The sequence below is a fragment of the Schistocerca serialis genome, chromosome 2 (assembly GCF_023864345.2).
Source record: "Schistocerca serialis cubense isolate TAMUIC-IGC-003099 chromosome 2, iqSchSeri2.2, whole genome shotgun sequence".
Taxonomy (NCBI): Eukaryota; Metazoa; Arthropoda; class Insecta; order Orthoptera; family Acrididae; genus Schistocerca; species Schistocerca serialis.
Window position 1 is genome coordinate 517,475,275 of NC_064639.1, and position 14,992 is coordinate 517,490,266.

General features: G+C 37.3%; 1 protein-coding gene across 1 annotated transcript in view; it reads left to right on the top strand.

Annotated features, from left to right (window-relative positions):
• Positions 1-14,992, top strand: part of LOC126457489 (phenoloxidase 1-like) — a 208,413-nt gene that overhangs the window by 61,121 nt on the left and 132,300 nt on the right. Inside the window, exons 6-7 of the mRNA XM_050093789.1 lie at positions 2,483-2,706; positions 4,539-4,741. Of these exons, the coding sequence (XP_049949746.1) occupies positions 2,483-2,706; positions 4,539-4,741 (427 nt within the window). The remainder of the gene's footprint in view (positions 1-2,482; positions 2,707-4,538; positions 4,742-14,992) is intronic.

Below are 14,992 nucleotides of genomic sequence, written 5' to 3' on the forward strand. Positions count from 1 at the left end.
CAAGTCTTCCACCTGCAGTATCACTATCATGTACAACTCAGTTTCTTTTATAAAGAAATTGTGTGTATCTCAATCCATCACCCAAACTACTAACAGTACTTGTTTGGTACTTCAACGGCTCATCGGGTGTGTGGGCTGGAGTGTGAGAGTGGTAGGTTGTCCAGCATTGGCATAGTGGAGTGAAGTCTCATAGTCACATGGTGTAGATTTCCCAGAGAGTAATCAAAGCAGGGACAGACGGGACATAGACATAAAGGTGCTTGGATGGCTGCTCCTAATTTGTTGTTTGCCGTGATTCATATTTTATGAACTGTCATCTTTCTCTGTATTTTATTGATAATCCACTGTAGTCAGAGGGTTTTGCTGTTTTCTGGCTGCTAACAAACAATTCTTCTTGACTTTGCTTTTCCAAAATAGAAAATTTTTTTGCACAGTGTTGTCAAGGGCAACAAGTCTAACTTCTTAGCAAAATCTACATTTTTTAAAAAACATATCATATTTTGTGGTAATCACTCTCTTTCCACTGATCAACTGTTATTTCTGTCCTGTCACAATAGCCAAGTGCAGTGTTGCAATGGGTTTATTGATGCTTGTACTTACATATATAGTACATAACTTCCATATGCTGTCTTTTCTGGTGTTCTGAAGACTCAAAATTTCTTTAAATAATCCAGAGGCTGGTTGCAGTAGTTGTCTGGACCCTCTACTCAGTTCTAGACTGCCATGATAACCATTCTTCTTCACCTGGCAGGTACGCATGGAGCTTTTCATGTGCGGAGCTATTCCAGTGGCCGAGCTCATCTCTGGCATGGCACCGCATGGAGTATGTGGCCCCACATCACAGAAAGTGCCAATGTTGTAATACATGTACCACTCCCCAGACATATGGCTTTCATGGATTACTCCATGTCTGCACAAACTTTCCCACATTCCCCAGATAGTGGGCTGACTGGACCTTTACCTAACTTACTCATTATGAAATCTTCCAATATATTTCATTGACTAAGTTAAACATTGAGTGTGACATGCTATTGCCTACTAAATAACCTGTGACACTACAAAATGCAACACAATAATAGGGAACACAAGAAGAATTAGTAGCCAGATACTATGTGGAAAACAGCCTTTTCTCATAAGCAGGGTTACAAAGATGGGTGTTTAGCAAGTCCCATTTACTGTGTGTAGTACATAACAAATTAAACCTTACAAGAGGAAGCTAAAGGAATGTTCTAAGACTGTATTCACTGGAAAACCAAAAAGGGTGTTTTCAGCCATATGATCAGAAAGGTTTCCCTACTTTGTGTTCATTTACACATTTTCTTCACAATGTTTGACTACTAGTTCTTTTCAGTAATTGATTGGTTTAGATAACTGTGTGTGTTTTTATTTTCAGTGTCAGTGAGGTGGGGAAATGAGAGAGTGAAATTTGATTCTAGTATATAGCTTAACCATTTTGAACAACATCAATCAGTATGGTAAACTTAATGTGCCTCTCCAAAGAATGGCCCACAACATTACATACTCCCTGTTCTTAATCGACATGAGTATGTGCATTAGTTGTAAAGAGAGCTCTCCATGGAATTCATGTGTTCTTAGTCACTTTCAAAGCAAGATTTGGTAAACTTTGCAGAACTTAACATCATATAAGGTTATTGTTACTGTATCTAGTTGTGGATTGCAGTGGGTGTGAAGAACACTCTCCATGGAATTCATGTGCTCTTAGTTACTTTCAAAGCAAAATTTAGCACACTTTAACATCAGATAGGATTATTGCTAATTTTCCTAGTTTTGGAGGAAAGGGTGAAGCTCAAACTGTGAACATAATGACAGCCTATCAACTGAGCAATCAATTACTTGCAGCTAATTATCTGTATTCTAGAACTTAAATCTTATTTGATACAATCTGCTCCACGCACTAATCATTCATATCTCCTTAGGCACCCCGCACAAGTTTTATTTCACTCTAAACTACCTTTAAATAACTATAAATGAACTGCTAGAACTGTTCTGAAATCTTGAGTCTTAATGTGTTTTGCCATTTATATTTCTGTCATCTCTTGTATGGTGATTGTATTTCATAGGTGGTTAGTAGGCCCTTCCCTTCTCTTTCACATTTTGGGGAAGGATAATTTGAAGCATACATGTACTCAAATACTGCACATTTTCCAGCATCTCCTATTATACCATAGAAATAAAATTGAATGCAAACATATACAATGTGCAAAAAGTAAATGAGATGCTGTGATGGATTTGAATACAGAGTGTTATTTTATGTAGACACAGTAGACCCCAATTGGGTCTAATATTATTTGATTTATAATGAGATGAAGGTAAACTAAACAAAAATTTCAAAATTATTTATCTGTCTCTAGTCATTGTACTGTTATTGTTGTTCTTAAAATCAAAGTTTCAGTATGACTGACTAGAGGTTAACTTTCTTTTCGCTGGTTTTGTTAAAATAACTTTATTCCATTTTTTGCAGAGATGGAGAATGTTGAAGACCTTCTATCTGCTTCAGTTTACTGTAGAGAGCGTATTAATCCATATCTTTTTGTTTATGCAATGTCAGTGGCTATAACACACAGAACAGATACACTGCACCTGCCTTTGCCTTCATTGGCTGAGGTTTTCCCTGACAAGTTCATGGATAGAGGGATTTTTTCAAAAGCTAGACAGGAAGCAAACATCGTGCCACCAGGCTCAAGGGTGAGAATAAACCACATTTATTGCACTGTTTTGTATCTTGGAACTAAATTACAGTTTAATGATACTAACAATAAAGTACTCCGCAAATAATGACATTTCTGTTGTGATGGACACCAATCTGTGTTTGATATATTTTTGTTTTCAAGTAGGCAGATGGTTTCATCAGTACTTTTCCTGAATGATTTTCTACTTTTCTGTATGAGCTGTAATATGATTGTTGATTATAAAAACCAGTCATTTCTGTTGCATTTTGTTCTGTTGTACTAGTGAGCAAAGCGTTTAAAGAAGTTTGATTTAACTGATTATTTTACAACAAGACTATTGTTCACATTTCAATGGTATTTTTGAGTTACTATGTTTACTTATTATAAATGCTGAATTGTATGCTATCTTATTTAACCAGGTAATGTGATATAAAAATTCATGTGACTTCAACATTCAATATGGATAGTGTTATTATTTCAAAAGCATGAATAATTTGTGGGTCTCCTGTCATAAATCATTTGATTTCCATTTTGTTATTGATTTAAGATAACGCCACTCTATCACAGCGAATGCTGAGCTTGATTTTGAAGGGACTTTAAACCTTAACTATTCTTCCTTCTTTCACAATGAATGTTGTCTGTTACTAAAAGCAGCTACACTCTGACTCCACATTGTATTTTTGCATGATGTTCTAATGCCTGTCAAATATTTTCGTACATTCTAAGTGAGAGTAAGGAGAGTCACAATGGAATTATTATTTTTTGTAACAGCTAGGAATTTCCACAGGTCTCTGCTTGAAGTGCAGTTTATATATACTGACATTTACATACGTAACATTTCTACTTTGGCAAGGCTGTGACAGGTAACCAGCAATAGCCCTGTAATAGGAACAACCCTATCATTTTCCTGGAGTAATTAATGAAAACCACAGAAAACCTAAATCATCAAATAGTTGAGCTGCTGAGTCATTGATAGCCACATAAACATACTGAGAATGTTGCTGGCTTTTGGACAAATCCTTCTTTAGAAATATAGAGTACATATACACACACATACTTTCATACACATACACTTGCTTTGCTACATTGTTCTAGCTGACTATATTGAGCTGCCAGCTCACTGCCAGTGAAGCCTGACAGGCAAAAGAAGGCGATAACCCTCAATTTAATGAGACTCAGACTAATCACTTTATCTTCTGTGTTTTTGAATGTACCACATGATAATATACAATATCTTAAAATATGCTCTTGTGGGTTAGCAGTTTTCTGCCAATCCCTTCATATACTGATGGATGGGCAGTCCTGTAAGGAGGAGGAGAGAAGTAGGTTAGCTACAGACAATAGCATGTTTTTACTGAGTGGACATTTCACTCACCAGTGGAGTATGTACAAAGTACTATACTGAAACTTCATGACAGATTAAATGCACACATATTGGTAAGTAGCCTATCAAAAGTTTCCAGCAGTTGGTTTCACAATGTTTATAGCATAGCTCTTTTATTGGACACCAGTACAGTAAGATATAAGATCTCTTCCTGTAGTTATCAATTTTAACAATTTTGTTTGAGGTATTTTTCCTTGTGAGCAACATCCATAACTCTCTGTCAGTGTACAATTATACCTCAGTTAGCATAACTCTTACTGACTGTTGACATGCTTTTGTATGCACCATAAAGAGACTGCTGAATCTATGTGCTATGTGACATCTATATTAAAAGTAAGGTCTGTGTCTTGTTTCATACTGTAGTATATTTTTTCCCACAGTGTAACTATGTGCAGATTACACTTATTAGATGCCTAGTTCACAGCTATACCTTTTACTCAGAAAATATGTTTGACTTGGAACAGGTTCCTATAGAAATTCCAGTGGACTACACTGCATCCAACCTTGATCCTGAACATCGTGTGGCATATTTCCGTGAGGATATTGGGATCAACTTATGTCACTGGTACTGGCATATAATTTACCCAGGTCAAGGACCATTTCCAATGAATGGTACAGATCGTGCTGGTGAGCTCTTTTACTACTACCACCAACAAATTGTGGCCAGGTCAGTCTTTTTTTATTTCTTATAGGTATCTAAATTTTTTCCTCAGATTTGCTACAAGACTACAAACTGTTATTTGATTTTACTAAAACTATGTTTTCATTATTGTGCATATAAATATCAATGTCTAATAGAGTCAGTATGACATAGTTTGCATTTCAGGGATCAATGAGAGTATTTTCACATTGAAATATATAATTTCATAGGAGAAATGTCTAATGAAGAGCTACAAAAGTTAGTATCCACTAGAGCAAAAATAACAATATAGTGTGACCAGCAATTCTGCAATGAAAAATATCTTTTCGATTTCCGTAGTTTTTGAGTGAAATTATTGTTTCTTTTCTTGATGTGTTTGTTGATTTCTTAAGGGGCTCCAGAAAGGTTCAACTTTTACTTTTTTGCGTGTTAAAAATCTTCAAACTTTCCCCTTTCAGTTCAGAAGCCTGCAGCTATTTCTAAAATTTTTTTGAAATATGTTCTGCATGGGTGTGACTCACTGTGGCATTGGTAAACTGCTGTCAAATGTTGTACTCATGAATCTACATGCTCATAATGTACATTTTAGTGGTATGAGAGAAAATAAGTGTTGTGGCTAGCCTGTGGTAGTTCAATATATATCACTTGCTACATTGTCATGTGTTTCATGTTTATTTACTCTTTTGTAATCCTGAAAATATTCATAGTGAATTCTGTTCATTGAAGTATCTGTTTTATTGAAGGATAATCGTGGGTGAATTTAAAGTGACTAGAAATCCTCTGAAGGCTTTTAAGAAAAGGAAAAATGTTAGAAAGCCAAAGGTAGGTGTTATTACCAAAAACAATAGAGATGATAACCAAGTTTGTGAACCTAACCTTGCTAGTACCCTTGCCCATTGCAATGAAAGTGAGAAAGAAAGTACTTTGTACAGGAAGCTTGGTTCAGTTAGAGAAAGGTATGAATGTTTTATGGGCAAATTGGATGTGAATGAAATATTCAATATGTCAGTTCTTAATGGAATTTTTGCAAACTGTGTAAGATGTATTCAGCATGGAATGGAACTCTCTATAAAAAATCACGTAAGTCTTGGCAGTGAAATGGAACTGAAGTGTATTAAGTGTTCATACATGACCACCTTTTGTAACAGTGTTTCAGTAACCCCTAATGAAGAAAATGGTAGCAAAATCTATGAACACAACATTAGATTTATTTATGCCTTGTGTACAATTGGTAAGGGTGCTACTGCAGATGCAGTTTTCTGTGGCATGATGAGTCTTCCAAATCCCCCAATGAAGTTTGTGAACTATCATAGATTTATAGGGTCTAAAGTAGAAGATGTCTGTATAGAATCTGTGTAGGAGGCAGTAATAGAAAACAGTGGCAGTGCAAACTTGATTGCACTATTCGATGGTACTTGGCATAAAGGGGTAAGACAGATACTGCCTAAAGGAAAATTAAAGAGACCTTTGGAGAAAAGAGAACGACTTGTATGAATATCAAGAGCTCGGATGGGAACCCAGTTCTAAGCAAAGAATGGAAAGCCGAAAGGTAGAAGGAGTATATAGAGGGTCTATACAAGGGCGATGTACTTGAGGACAATATTATGGAAATGGAAGAGGATGTAGATGAAGATGAAATGGGAGATACGTTACTGCGTGAAGAGTTTGATAGACCACTGAAAGACCTAAGTCGAAACAAGGCCCCGGGAGTAGACAACATTCCATCAGAACTACTGACAGCCTTGGGAAAGCCAGTCCTGACAAAACTCTACCATCTGGTGAGAAAAATGTATGAGACAGGCGAAATACCCTCAGACTTCAAGAAGAATATAATAATTCCAATCCCAAAGAAATCAGGCGTTGACAGATGTGAAAATTACCAAACTATCAGTTTAATAAGTCACGGCTGCAAAATACTAACGTGAATTCTTTACAGATGAATGGAAAAACTGGTAGAAGCCGACCTTGGGGAAGATCAGTTTGGATTCCGTAGAAAAATGGGAACACGTGAGGCAATACTGACCCTACGACTTATTTTAGAAGCTAGATTAAGAAAAGGTAAACCTATGTTTCTAGCATTTGTAGACTTAGAGAAAGCTTTTGACAATGTTGACTGGAATACTCTCTTTCAAATTCTGAAGGTGGCATTGGTAAAATACAGGGAGCGAAAGGCTATTTACAATTTGTATAGAAACCAGTTGGCAGTTATAGGAGTCGAGGGACATGAAAGGGAAGCAGTGGTTGGGAAGGGAGTGAGACAGGGTTTTAGCCTCTCCCCGATGTTGTTCAATCTGTATATTGAGCAAGCAGTGAAGGAAACAAAAGAAAAATTCGGAGTAGGTATTAAAATCCATGGAGAAGAAATAAAAACTTTGAGGTTTGCCGATGACATTGTATTTCTGTCAGAGGCAGCAAAGGACTTGGAAGAGTAGCTGAACAGAATGGACAGTGTCTTGAAAGAAGGATATAAGATGAACATCAACAAAAGCAAAACGAGGATAATGGAATGTAGTCGAATTAAGTCGGGTGATGCTGAGGGAATTAGATTAGGAACTGAGACACTTAAAGTAGTAAAGAAGTTTTGCTATTTGGGGAGCAAAATAACTGATGATGGTCGAAGTAGAGAGGATATAAAATGTCGACTGGCAATGGCAAGGAAAGCATTTCTGAAGAAGAGAAATTTGTTAACATCGAGTATAGATTTAAGTGTCAGGAAGTTGTTACAGAAGAATGCTGAAGATTAGATGGGTAGATCACATAACTAATGAGGAGGTACTGAATAGGACTGGGGAGAAGAGGAGTTTGTGGCACAACTTAACTAGAAGAAGGGATCGGTTGGTAGGACATGTTCTGAGGCATCAAGGGATCACCAATTTAGTATTGGAGGGCAGCGTGGAGGGTAAAAATCGCAGAGGGAGACCAAGAGATGAATACACTAAGCAGATTCAGAGGGATGTAGGCTGCAGTACGTACTGGGAGATGAAGAAGCTTGCACAGGATAGAGTAGCATGGAGAGCTGCATCAAACCAGTCTCAGGACTGAAGACCACAACAACAACTGGCATAAACAGGGACACACATCTCTTCATGGTGTAATATCTGCCGCCAATATATATACAGGGAAAGTTTTAGATGTAGCAGTAATATCTAACCTTTGCTGGATTGCTTTTGAATCCTATAAATATTAGCATATACATTGCAGAATACAAATTTGTTAGCACTCTATTACTTAAATAATGATATTGCTTCATTATGAAAGCTTGTATATTGCCACTATATAAACTTAACAAAATGTTCATAATTTACTTTAACATCAGATTTGAAATACTTTAATTACTGTAAAGATTTCTGATAAGCAAACTGTACAATTTATCTAATGCAAATGCAAACAGTAACATCTGTTAACACACTGCCAACTATCGGACATAAGAGGTAGCTTGCCTGTCACAGTGCCCAACTCCGTATAGCTGTAGACAAGCATTTGTATGGTTGGATGGGATCAGCAAAAGATATATGTCACCATTATTGTAAATAGTATTTTTATTAATGGCATGGTGATTAGTTGTGATCTGCCTGCTGGTAGAGCTTGCTTTACCATATAAATCTTTAATGTTGTCAAAATGTATGACATAATTTTGAAACATATGGGGTATGTTATCTATATGCAAAGTCTTACAGTTATGTATTTCATTAATACTGGCATAGAAAATGTGTTTACAAATGTCATATGCTTCTCTGTCATACTGCAGACCTGAAGATGACATCAGAGTTGAAACCTGTCATCAGTTCAAAATAAATATTTAAATGTGTGCTTGGATCTGAAGTACTTATTCAAATATTATTATTTACTATTTTTTGTTACTGGAGTTTTTGAAATTTTCGCTACTGCACCTTGGTTACAATATTTCTTTTGGTAATCATTTAATAGGTCTTACATAATGCTTCATTATTACATGAAACTATTTCACATTTCCAGCACCATAAAGCAAAACTTTTGTGTCAGAGTAATTTTCTGTCTCATCTGTCGTATATTGGAACAGCAAATCATTGTAAGCACCAGTCTCCTATATTATGAAAAAATATTCTTGAAGACATTCTTTCTGTTTCTTCTTTTGCCAAGACAGCACTTTGTGGTTCTCTGCAGTACTTATCTTCATGATGAAGTCTTCTAAAGTGCAGCCCAAGATGTAAGACCCTTCCTGCCAAGAATAAAAAACTGAGCCAAATCATAAAGTGATTTTTTTGCTCAAATAAACATATCCAGATGGTTGCAACCCATTAAAAACACTGTTTCCTCAAAGTCCAAGATCCAATTATTAAGTGGGGATTCATGATTGCCAGTAAATGACGTAAGAGCAGTTTCAGCATTACAAAATAATAGAGAAAATTTATGGTGCTCCTATAAATGTGCTGAGACTTGTGTTTCACGTTTATTGACTTTTCTTAATTGGAACCTTTTCTTATTTTTTTCTCTAGTAAACTCAGTTTTTTATCAGAACCCATTTTGATTGTATTTTCGTGTCTATCAGCAACATCAGTCTCCTCTTCAAATTATATGTCATTTTTAATTTTCAGTGCACATTTGTCAGTCTTGGATAAGTAACGACAGCTTTCACTAGTCAGTTCATTTTTCAAGCCACTTTCTATACATAATATTAGCTTATTGCTCCAACTCTACTACGAAAATGGCTCATCAATAGATGAATAAATGTCTTTGTAACTTGAAGTTCACCAGCTTCTGATTGAAAAATGTACCAGAAAATTCTGTCAAACATTTCCAATTTTTTCTATTATCTGAAAAAGTTTTGAAAATTCACTTATGTTAAATTTAATGGTTTTAATTGGTGAACAGGTTATATTTTCAAATGACTTTTCTGATTTCATATTTCATCAACTTGTTTGACTCTTCACAATGCTCCAAAATAGCTGAAACAAATCTGTTACAATGTCTCTCAATTAACCCATCAGCAAACCTGCTGTTTCAAATTACAACTCAGCATTCCACAGAATTTGTTTTACCTCATAGTTTTTCGTTTTGTTTTGGTATTTCAACTTTTGGCACAATGCAAAACATTTATCATTGCATTATTCACTTTTGGCTGAAACTCATTCATCTGATCAATCCTGGGTCCCCAAAATTTAAGTGGGAAATGATTCCATCTCTGATATAAACTATTTATTACCACTACAGCTACAAATTCTAACAAAAGAAATGAATGAAAAGTACACTGGAACTCATGTCTTCTTTGCAAACATAGCTTCTTGATGAAAATACAAAAACTACCCAGTGATATTCATCCTCTCTGCTGGATCACTTGTCTGGTCTTGAGAGTGTTGGTCACTATATCCTCGTGAATAAAGCTAAGATCCTAATAATAAGTGGAATAGTAGGCAAGTGGCTTTAATCTTATCTGTGTGATATACAGCAGAAAGGTATCATTGAAGGAATGCATGGTGGCTGAGTTACCTTCAGACTAACACTGTATGGTGACTGAAATGCCTCAAGGTTCATTATTGCACCCACTGGTTTTCTAATATGTACTAACTAGCCTTTTCCCATGACTTTGCTTGTATATGTGTTCAACACATATATTGTATACTTCTCCTCATGCTTCCTCCCTGTGTCCACCTCTTCTTCCCCCTCTCCCTGTCCTCTTCATCCTCCCACCTTCATCTGTCCATCCCCTCTTCCTGACTCTGTCTGTTTCTCCATCTCCTCCTCCCTCTTCTCTTTGTAAATCTTCTCCACCTTTTCTCTCTAATCACACCTTCTTCACCTCTCTCTTTGTCCTTATGCCTTTCCCCCTTCTTCTGTCCATCTCCTCCTACCCCTCTTCCTTTTCCAACTGCACACTACAACTGTACAGTCTCCAACCGCCTCCTACGTCTTCACCTCCTCCCACTTCTGTCTGTCCATATCCTGCTGCCTTTCTCTCTGATCATCTCCTCCTCCCCTCTTTCTTTCTGCACAACTCATTCTCCCACTCTCTCTCTGTTGGCACTCTCCTCCCCCTCTCTCTGCCCATCATCTCCTCTCCTTCTCTTTCTATCCATATCCTCTTTCCCCTTTCTCCATCTACATCATCACCCTGACCCCCACTCTCTATGCTCAGCCATGCCAATCCACATGGGTAATCCCTATGAGGCTTGTCAATACTACCCACCCAACATGATTCTCATACAGGGCAGCCTACATGTGAACTCTTGTGGGAGCCAGGCAGTTGTAACATCTGAGAGCTAATTCTCGTACTGCAAACAGGGCTGTGTGTACTAAATTTTAAACATCTGATTACTTTACAAATCAGTTAAAGTGCTAAATATTTGCCTTTAAGTGTGAGAGAGAAGAAAAGCATCAGAAAGATTTTAAATTATGTCCAAAGTTTCTTGGAAGACACTAAGTGTTGTCATTATAAAACAGTGGATGGATATAAATGAGGTGATTTGCACTCAATTTGAAGCAAAAGCTAGTTCTCTGCACATCTCAATATTTATGATGTCATATCTCCTGAACTGTGTGTCACCAGTGACCTAATTTTGCAGTTACATTCAGTGATACATTTGGATACTGTCTAGAAACTGTGTTGTGAATAGAGTCAGTAATAAAGAAGTAAGCATGCTGCCAAAGTTCATCTGCATGAACAATGAAAATGTAGTAAGAGAGAGACTTTTTTCTTTCATAATTTTGTGTGTGTGTGGGGGGGGGGGGGGGGGGGATGTCAGTGAGAAAAACATTTGTAAGGGTTTGAAATTACGTGTAATGTTTGTTGCAAGTTACTAAGTGCACTCATTACCAAATACTGGCTGAATTAATTCTGAGTGTTTGTGTACCATTAGGAACGCTACCTCAATGAAATGCACAGTTTCTAACTGTAATACTAGTCTTGTTGTGTTAACTTTTTAACATCAGATTATATGTGTTAATGAGTAGATTATGATAACATTTTAAACTTTTAAATTCAGTCTGTAATTATGTGAAATATTGAAAATGGAATTTTTTTGGCCTCACTGCAGCTGGTACTGGGTTCCAGATTTTGGGTTCCAGACTTAGGGTTCCAGGTTCTGGGATAGCACTTTTGTGATATAGATAGATGATGTGCCATAATGTACAGAATGTGGAAAAGTCACCACATTTGCTGATGACACTACTATATCAGCTAGTAATCCCTTGGGATTTTGCCTTAAGAATCATATCTGGCAGTGGGGACAAAAAGCACAAGAAAAATGGCATTTTTTGGCTATTATCATCTATTTATTGCTTATGGTATAATATTATGGGAAAATCAGTCACTAGAAAAACAAGTGTTCTATGCACAGAAGTGAACAGTAAGAATAATGTTTGAAGCCCTCCCACTATTTTACTCCTTTAGTAGTCAAATTTCCAAAAATGCTGAAGAACGCATTTTTTCTATTTCTGACTGTGAAACCAAATAACAGTTTTCATACTTCTAGCTTTAAAATTACCTTAATAGCAACATATTTTCAAAAATTCTCCCATCACCTACTTCACCCAGTTAAGGGTGGAATTTCAAAACGTTTCTTGCTTCATGATGCCTATAGTAAAAGATCAACACCCTCTTCAAATTTCAAGTTCCTATCCATAGTGTTTTGGGCCTGGTAATAATGAGTCAATGAATCAGTCAGCCCATATTTCACACCATTGAGGGTTGAATTTCCAAAAACACTCAAACACATTTTTTTTTCCAACTCAGAAGTATAAAATCATTTTACATAGGTGTAGCTTAAAAATGCTTTAGAGTTCTTTAATAATGATTTGTTTTTAGAAAAGTTTCACCAATATTTCACATCCATAGGCGTTAAATTTCCAAAAATGCTGAAACACATTTCTTTATTTTGGACCATTAAACCAGATACAATTTTTTGTAGTTCTAGCTTCAAAATTGCATTAGTAGTGATTAGAGGGTTGAATGATGGATGCAATTAAGTTAGTTAAAGGTAGGAGTTTTACAGTTGTTAATGAAGTTAGTTAAAACGTGAAGGAATATTGGGAGCCAGAAGTCATACGTGTGTTACTCTCTGTTGCATAGCTCAGTGGTAGGGTACCATGATTCAAGTGGGTAGGTGGAGCACTGAGTTAAGCAACATGAAGCAGAACACTGTGTTACTGACCAGTGGATGATGTGACAAGAAGCAGCTTGCTGCACTCCAGGATGTCAGCAGTAACCGGCTCACTACACCAGCTGAGCAACACCAGAATATTCCACTGACAACTGGGGAGGAAGAACCACAGACATCAGTGGCAGAAATCTGTATTTAAAGACCAGCAGCAAGCTTCTCATCATCAACTGTTTTAAGGCATCGAGGTGATGCAGATCCTTTGTCACTCAGTGCTGCCACCAGTTCAGAGTCATCACTGTCATCGTAGTCATCACAAGTCACCGTTATAATGCAGATCATCTCCTAGGAGATGCCAGAGTGATGTCACCACTGTAGTTATTACCATCACTGCTGTTGGACACCATCAGCAAGCAGCCACCTGTCATGAGAGTCATTAAGTGGGCTGCATTGTGGTAATTCACTGTCGCCATCATCCTGGGATGCTGCCTCCACAAACACTGTGAGCAGGGCCAGAGCTAATCCCCCTGCTAATCATTTTTGTATTCTTTTGGTATACTTTTCTCTTGATTTGTAGTCATGGTGAATTAACATTGAGCTGCTGAGGTTATTGAGCAACTTAGGGATGAGATAGATAAATTACAGATAGAGTTAAACGGGCTGAGAGTGGCAGGGAGGAAACAGTCACATCCCAACTCACCCGGCCCGGATGGCACTGCTGTGGGATTGATTACCCCATTTTCAGGGAAACAGGAGGGAAAATGTTTTTATCTTTCATGACAATTTGCTGCAACCACCAAATTGGGGGTTGGAGTAAGGAGCATTTATTACATATTGCTAGGCTCAAATTAATGAGAGATGGTAGAGCACACATTATCTGTAATGAGAATTTCAGGAAGGATTAATAGAGAGGTATCAGAAGAAGAACAGGGAAAGATATTGTCAGGAACAACTTACTAGGGTTTTTCATAAGCAGGATGAATCGACTGAAAGTTTCACTGATGGTATTTGTAAGATCAATGTAGGTACCTCTGAGCTAATGGATGATGACAGGGTTAACTCAGTAACTTTATGGGAAGCAGAGCAGAGGGGTCTTGATGCATTTTTAAGGGGGTTACAACCAGAAATGTTGAGAATGGTTTGTTTGGAATTTCCTGAGTATTTGAGTAAAGCAGTGGATATTTCATTATCATTAGAGGAAACTGAGTCATTCGTTGGGTCACATGAATGGCAGACAGTGTTCAGTATGGACATAAATTGTTTTCAGTGTGGGTGGAAGGATAATGTGCAAAGAGATTGCAGACAGAAACATTGCAGCTATTGCAAGAAATTTGGTCACTCCAATTGGCAATGCCATAACTGAAATCAGCAGCAATGGAAGTTTCAGTCGCAGGGTAGATATTATGGACAGTAGCTAAATGGTTCAGGGTTTGGGGTGTCTACTTTGGCATGGTCCCAGTAAGAGTTAGTGCATGTAAGAAAGCAGTGGCAGATTTTTTTTTTGATTGGATATGTGGGGAATAAATTATGTAAAATGTTGGATACTCATTCTCAGGTATCAGTTGCAAGCAAGAGAGTATTTGGGGCAAATAATTTAAGTACACCACACAGGATGTTAAATGGCATAGCTGAGGGCATGTAAATTGACTCAGTGCTGGAGTGTTGAAGTTCTGAGTGGGGGAGCTTAACTTCCAAGTCGATGCAGATGTTTTTCTGATGGTCAGCAGTAGTTACAATATTATTCTCAGACTTGATTTCCTGGTTGCACATCATGACATAATTGACATGGAATGGCATGTGGCAGAAAGGGATGAAACTTCATTTGAGCTAGGCTCTGCACTGTCACAAGGTCTGCCCTACAGGCAAGGAAACCGATTAAACAAGGTCTCTTAAAGTCAACTTTCAGGATCACATACTGAAAGGTACAGGAAAGGTAGTCTTGATTGATGTTGGTACTGACCTGCCAATTAACTGATTGTGTATTGTTGAACCTTCAGCAGATGGTGAAGTACTAGATGCAGTTAGTTGTTTTACATGATGTAGCGTGTCCTACGTTTGGAAGGTAGATAGCATTAGTGTAGTGCCTGTCAGTATCGATAATTTTGACCTTGAGGAAGTAAAGCTGTTGCAGGGCCCCTGGTTGTGAATTTAGAAGTGTTGGATGAGGATGAACTAGACCATGATTTTATAGTGAATTACATAATGC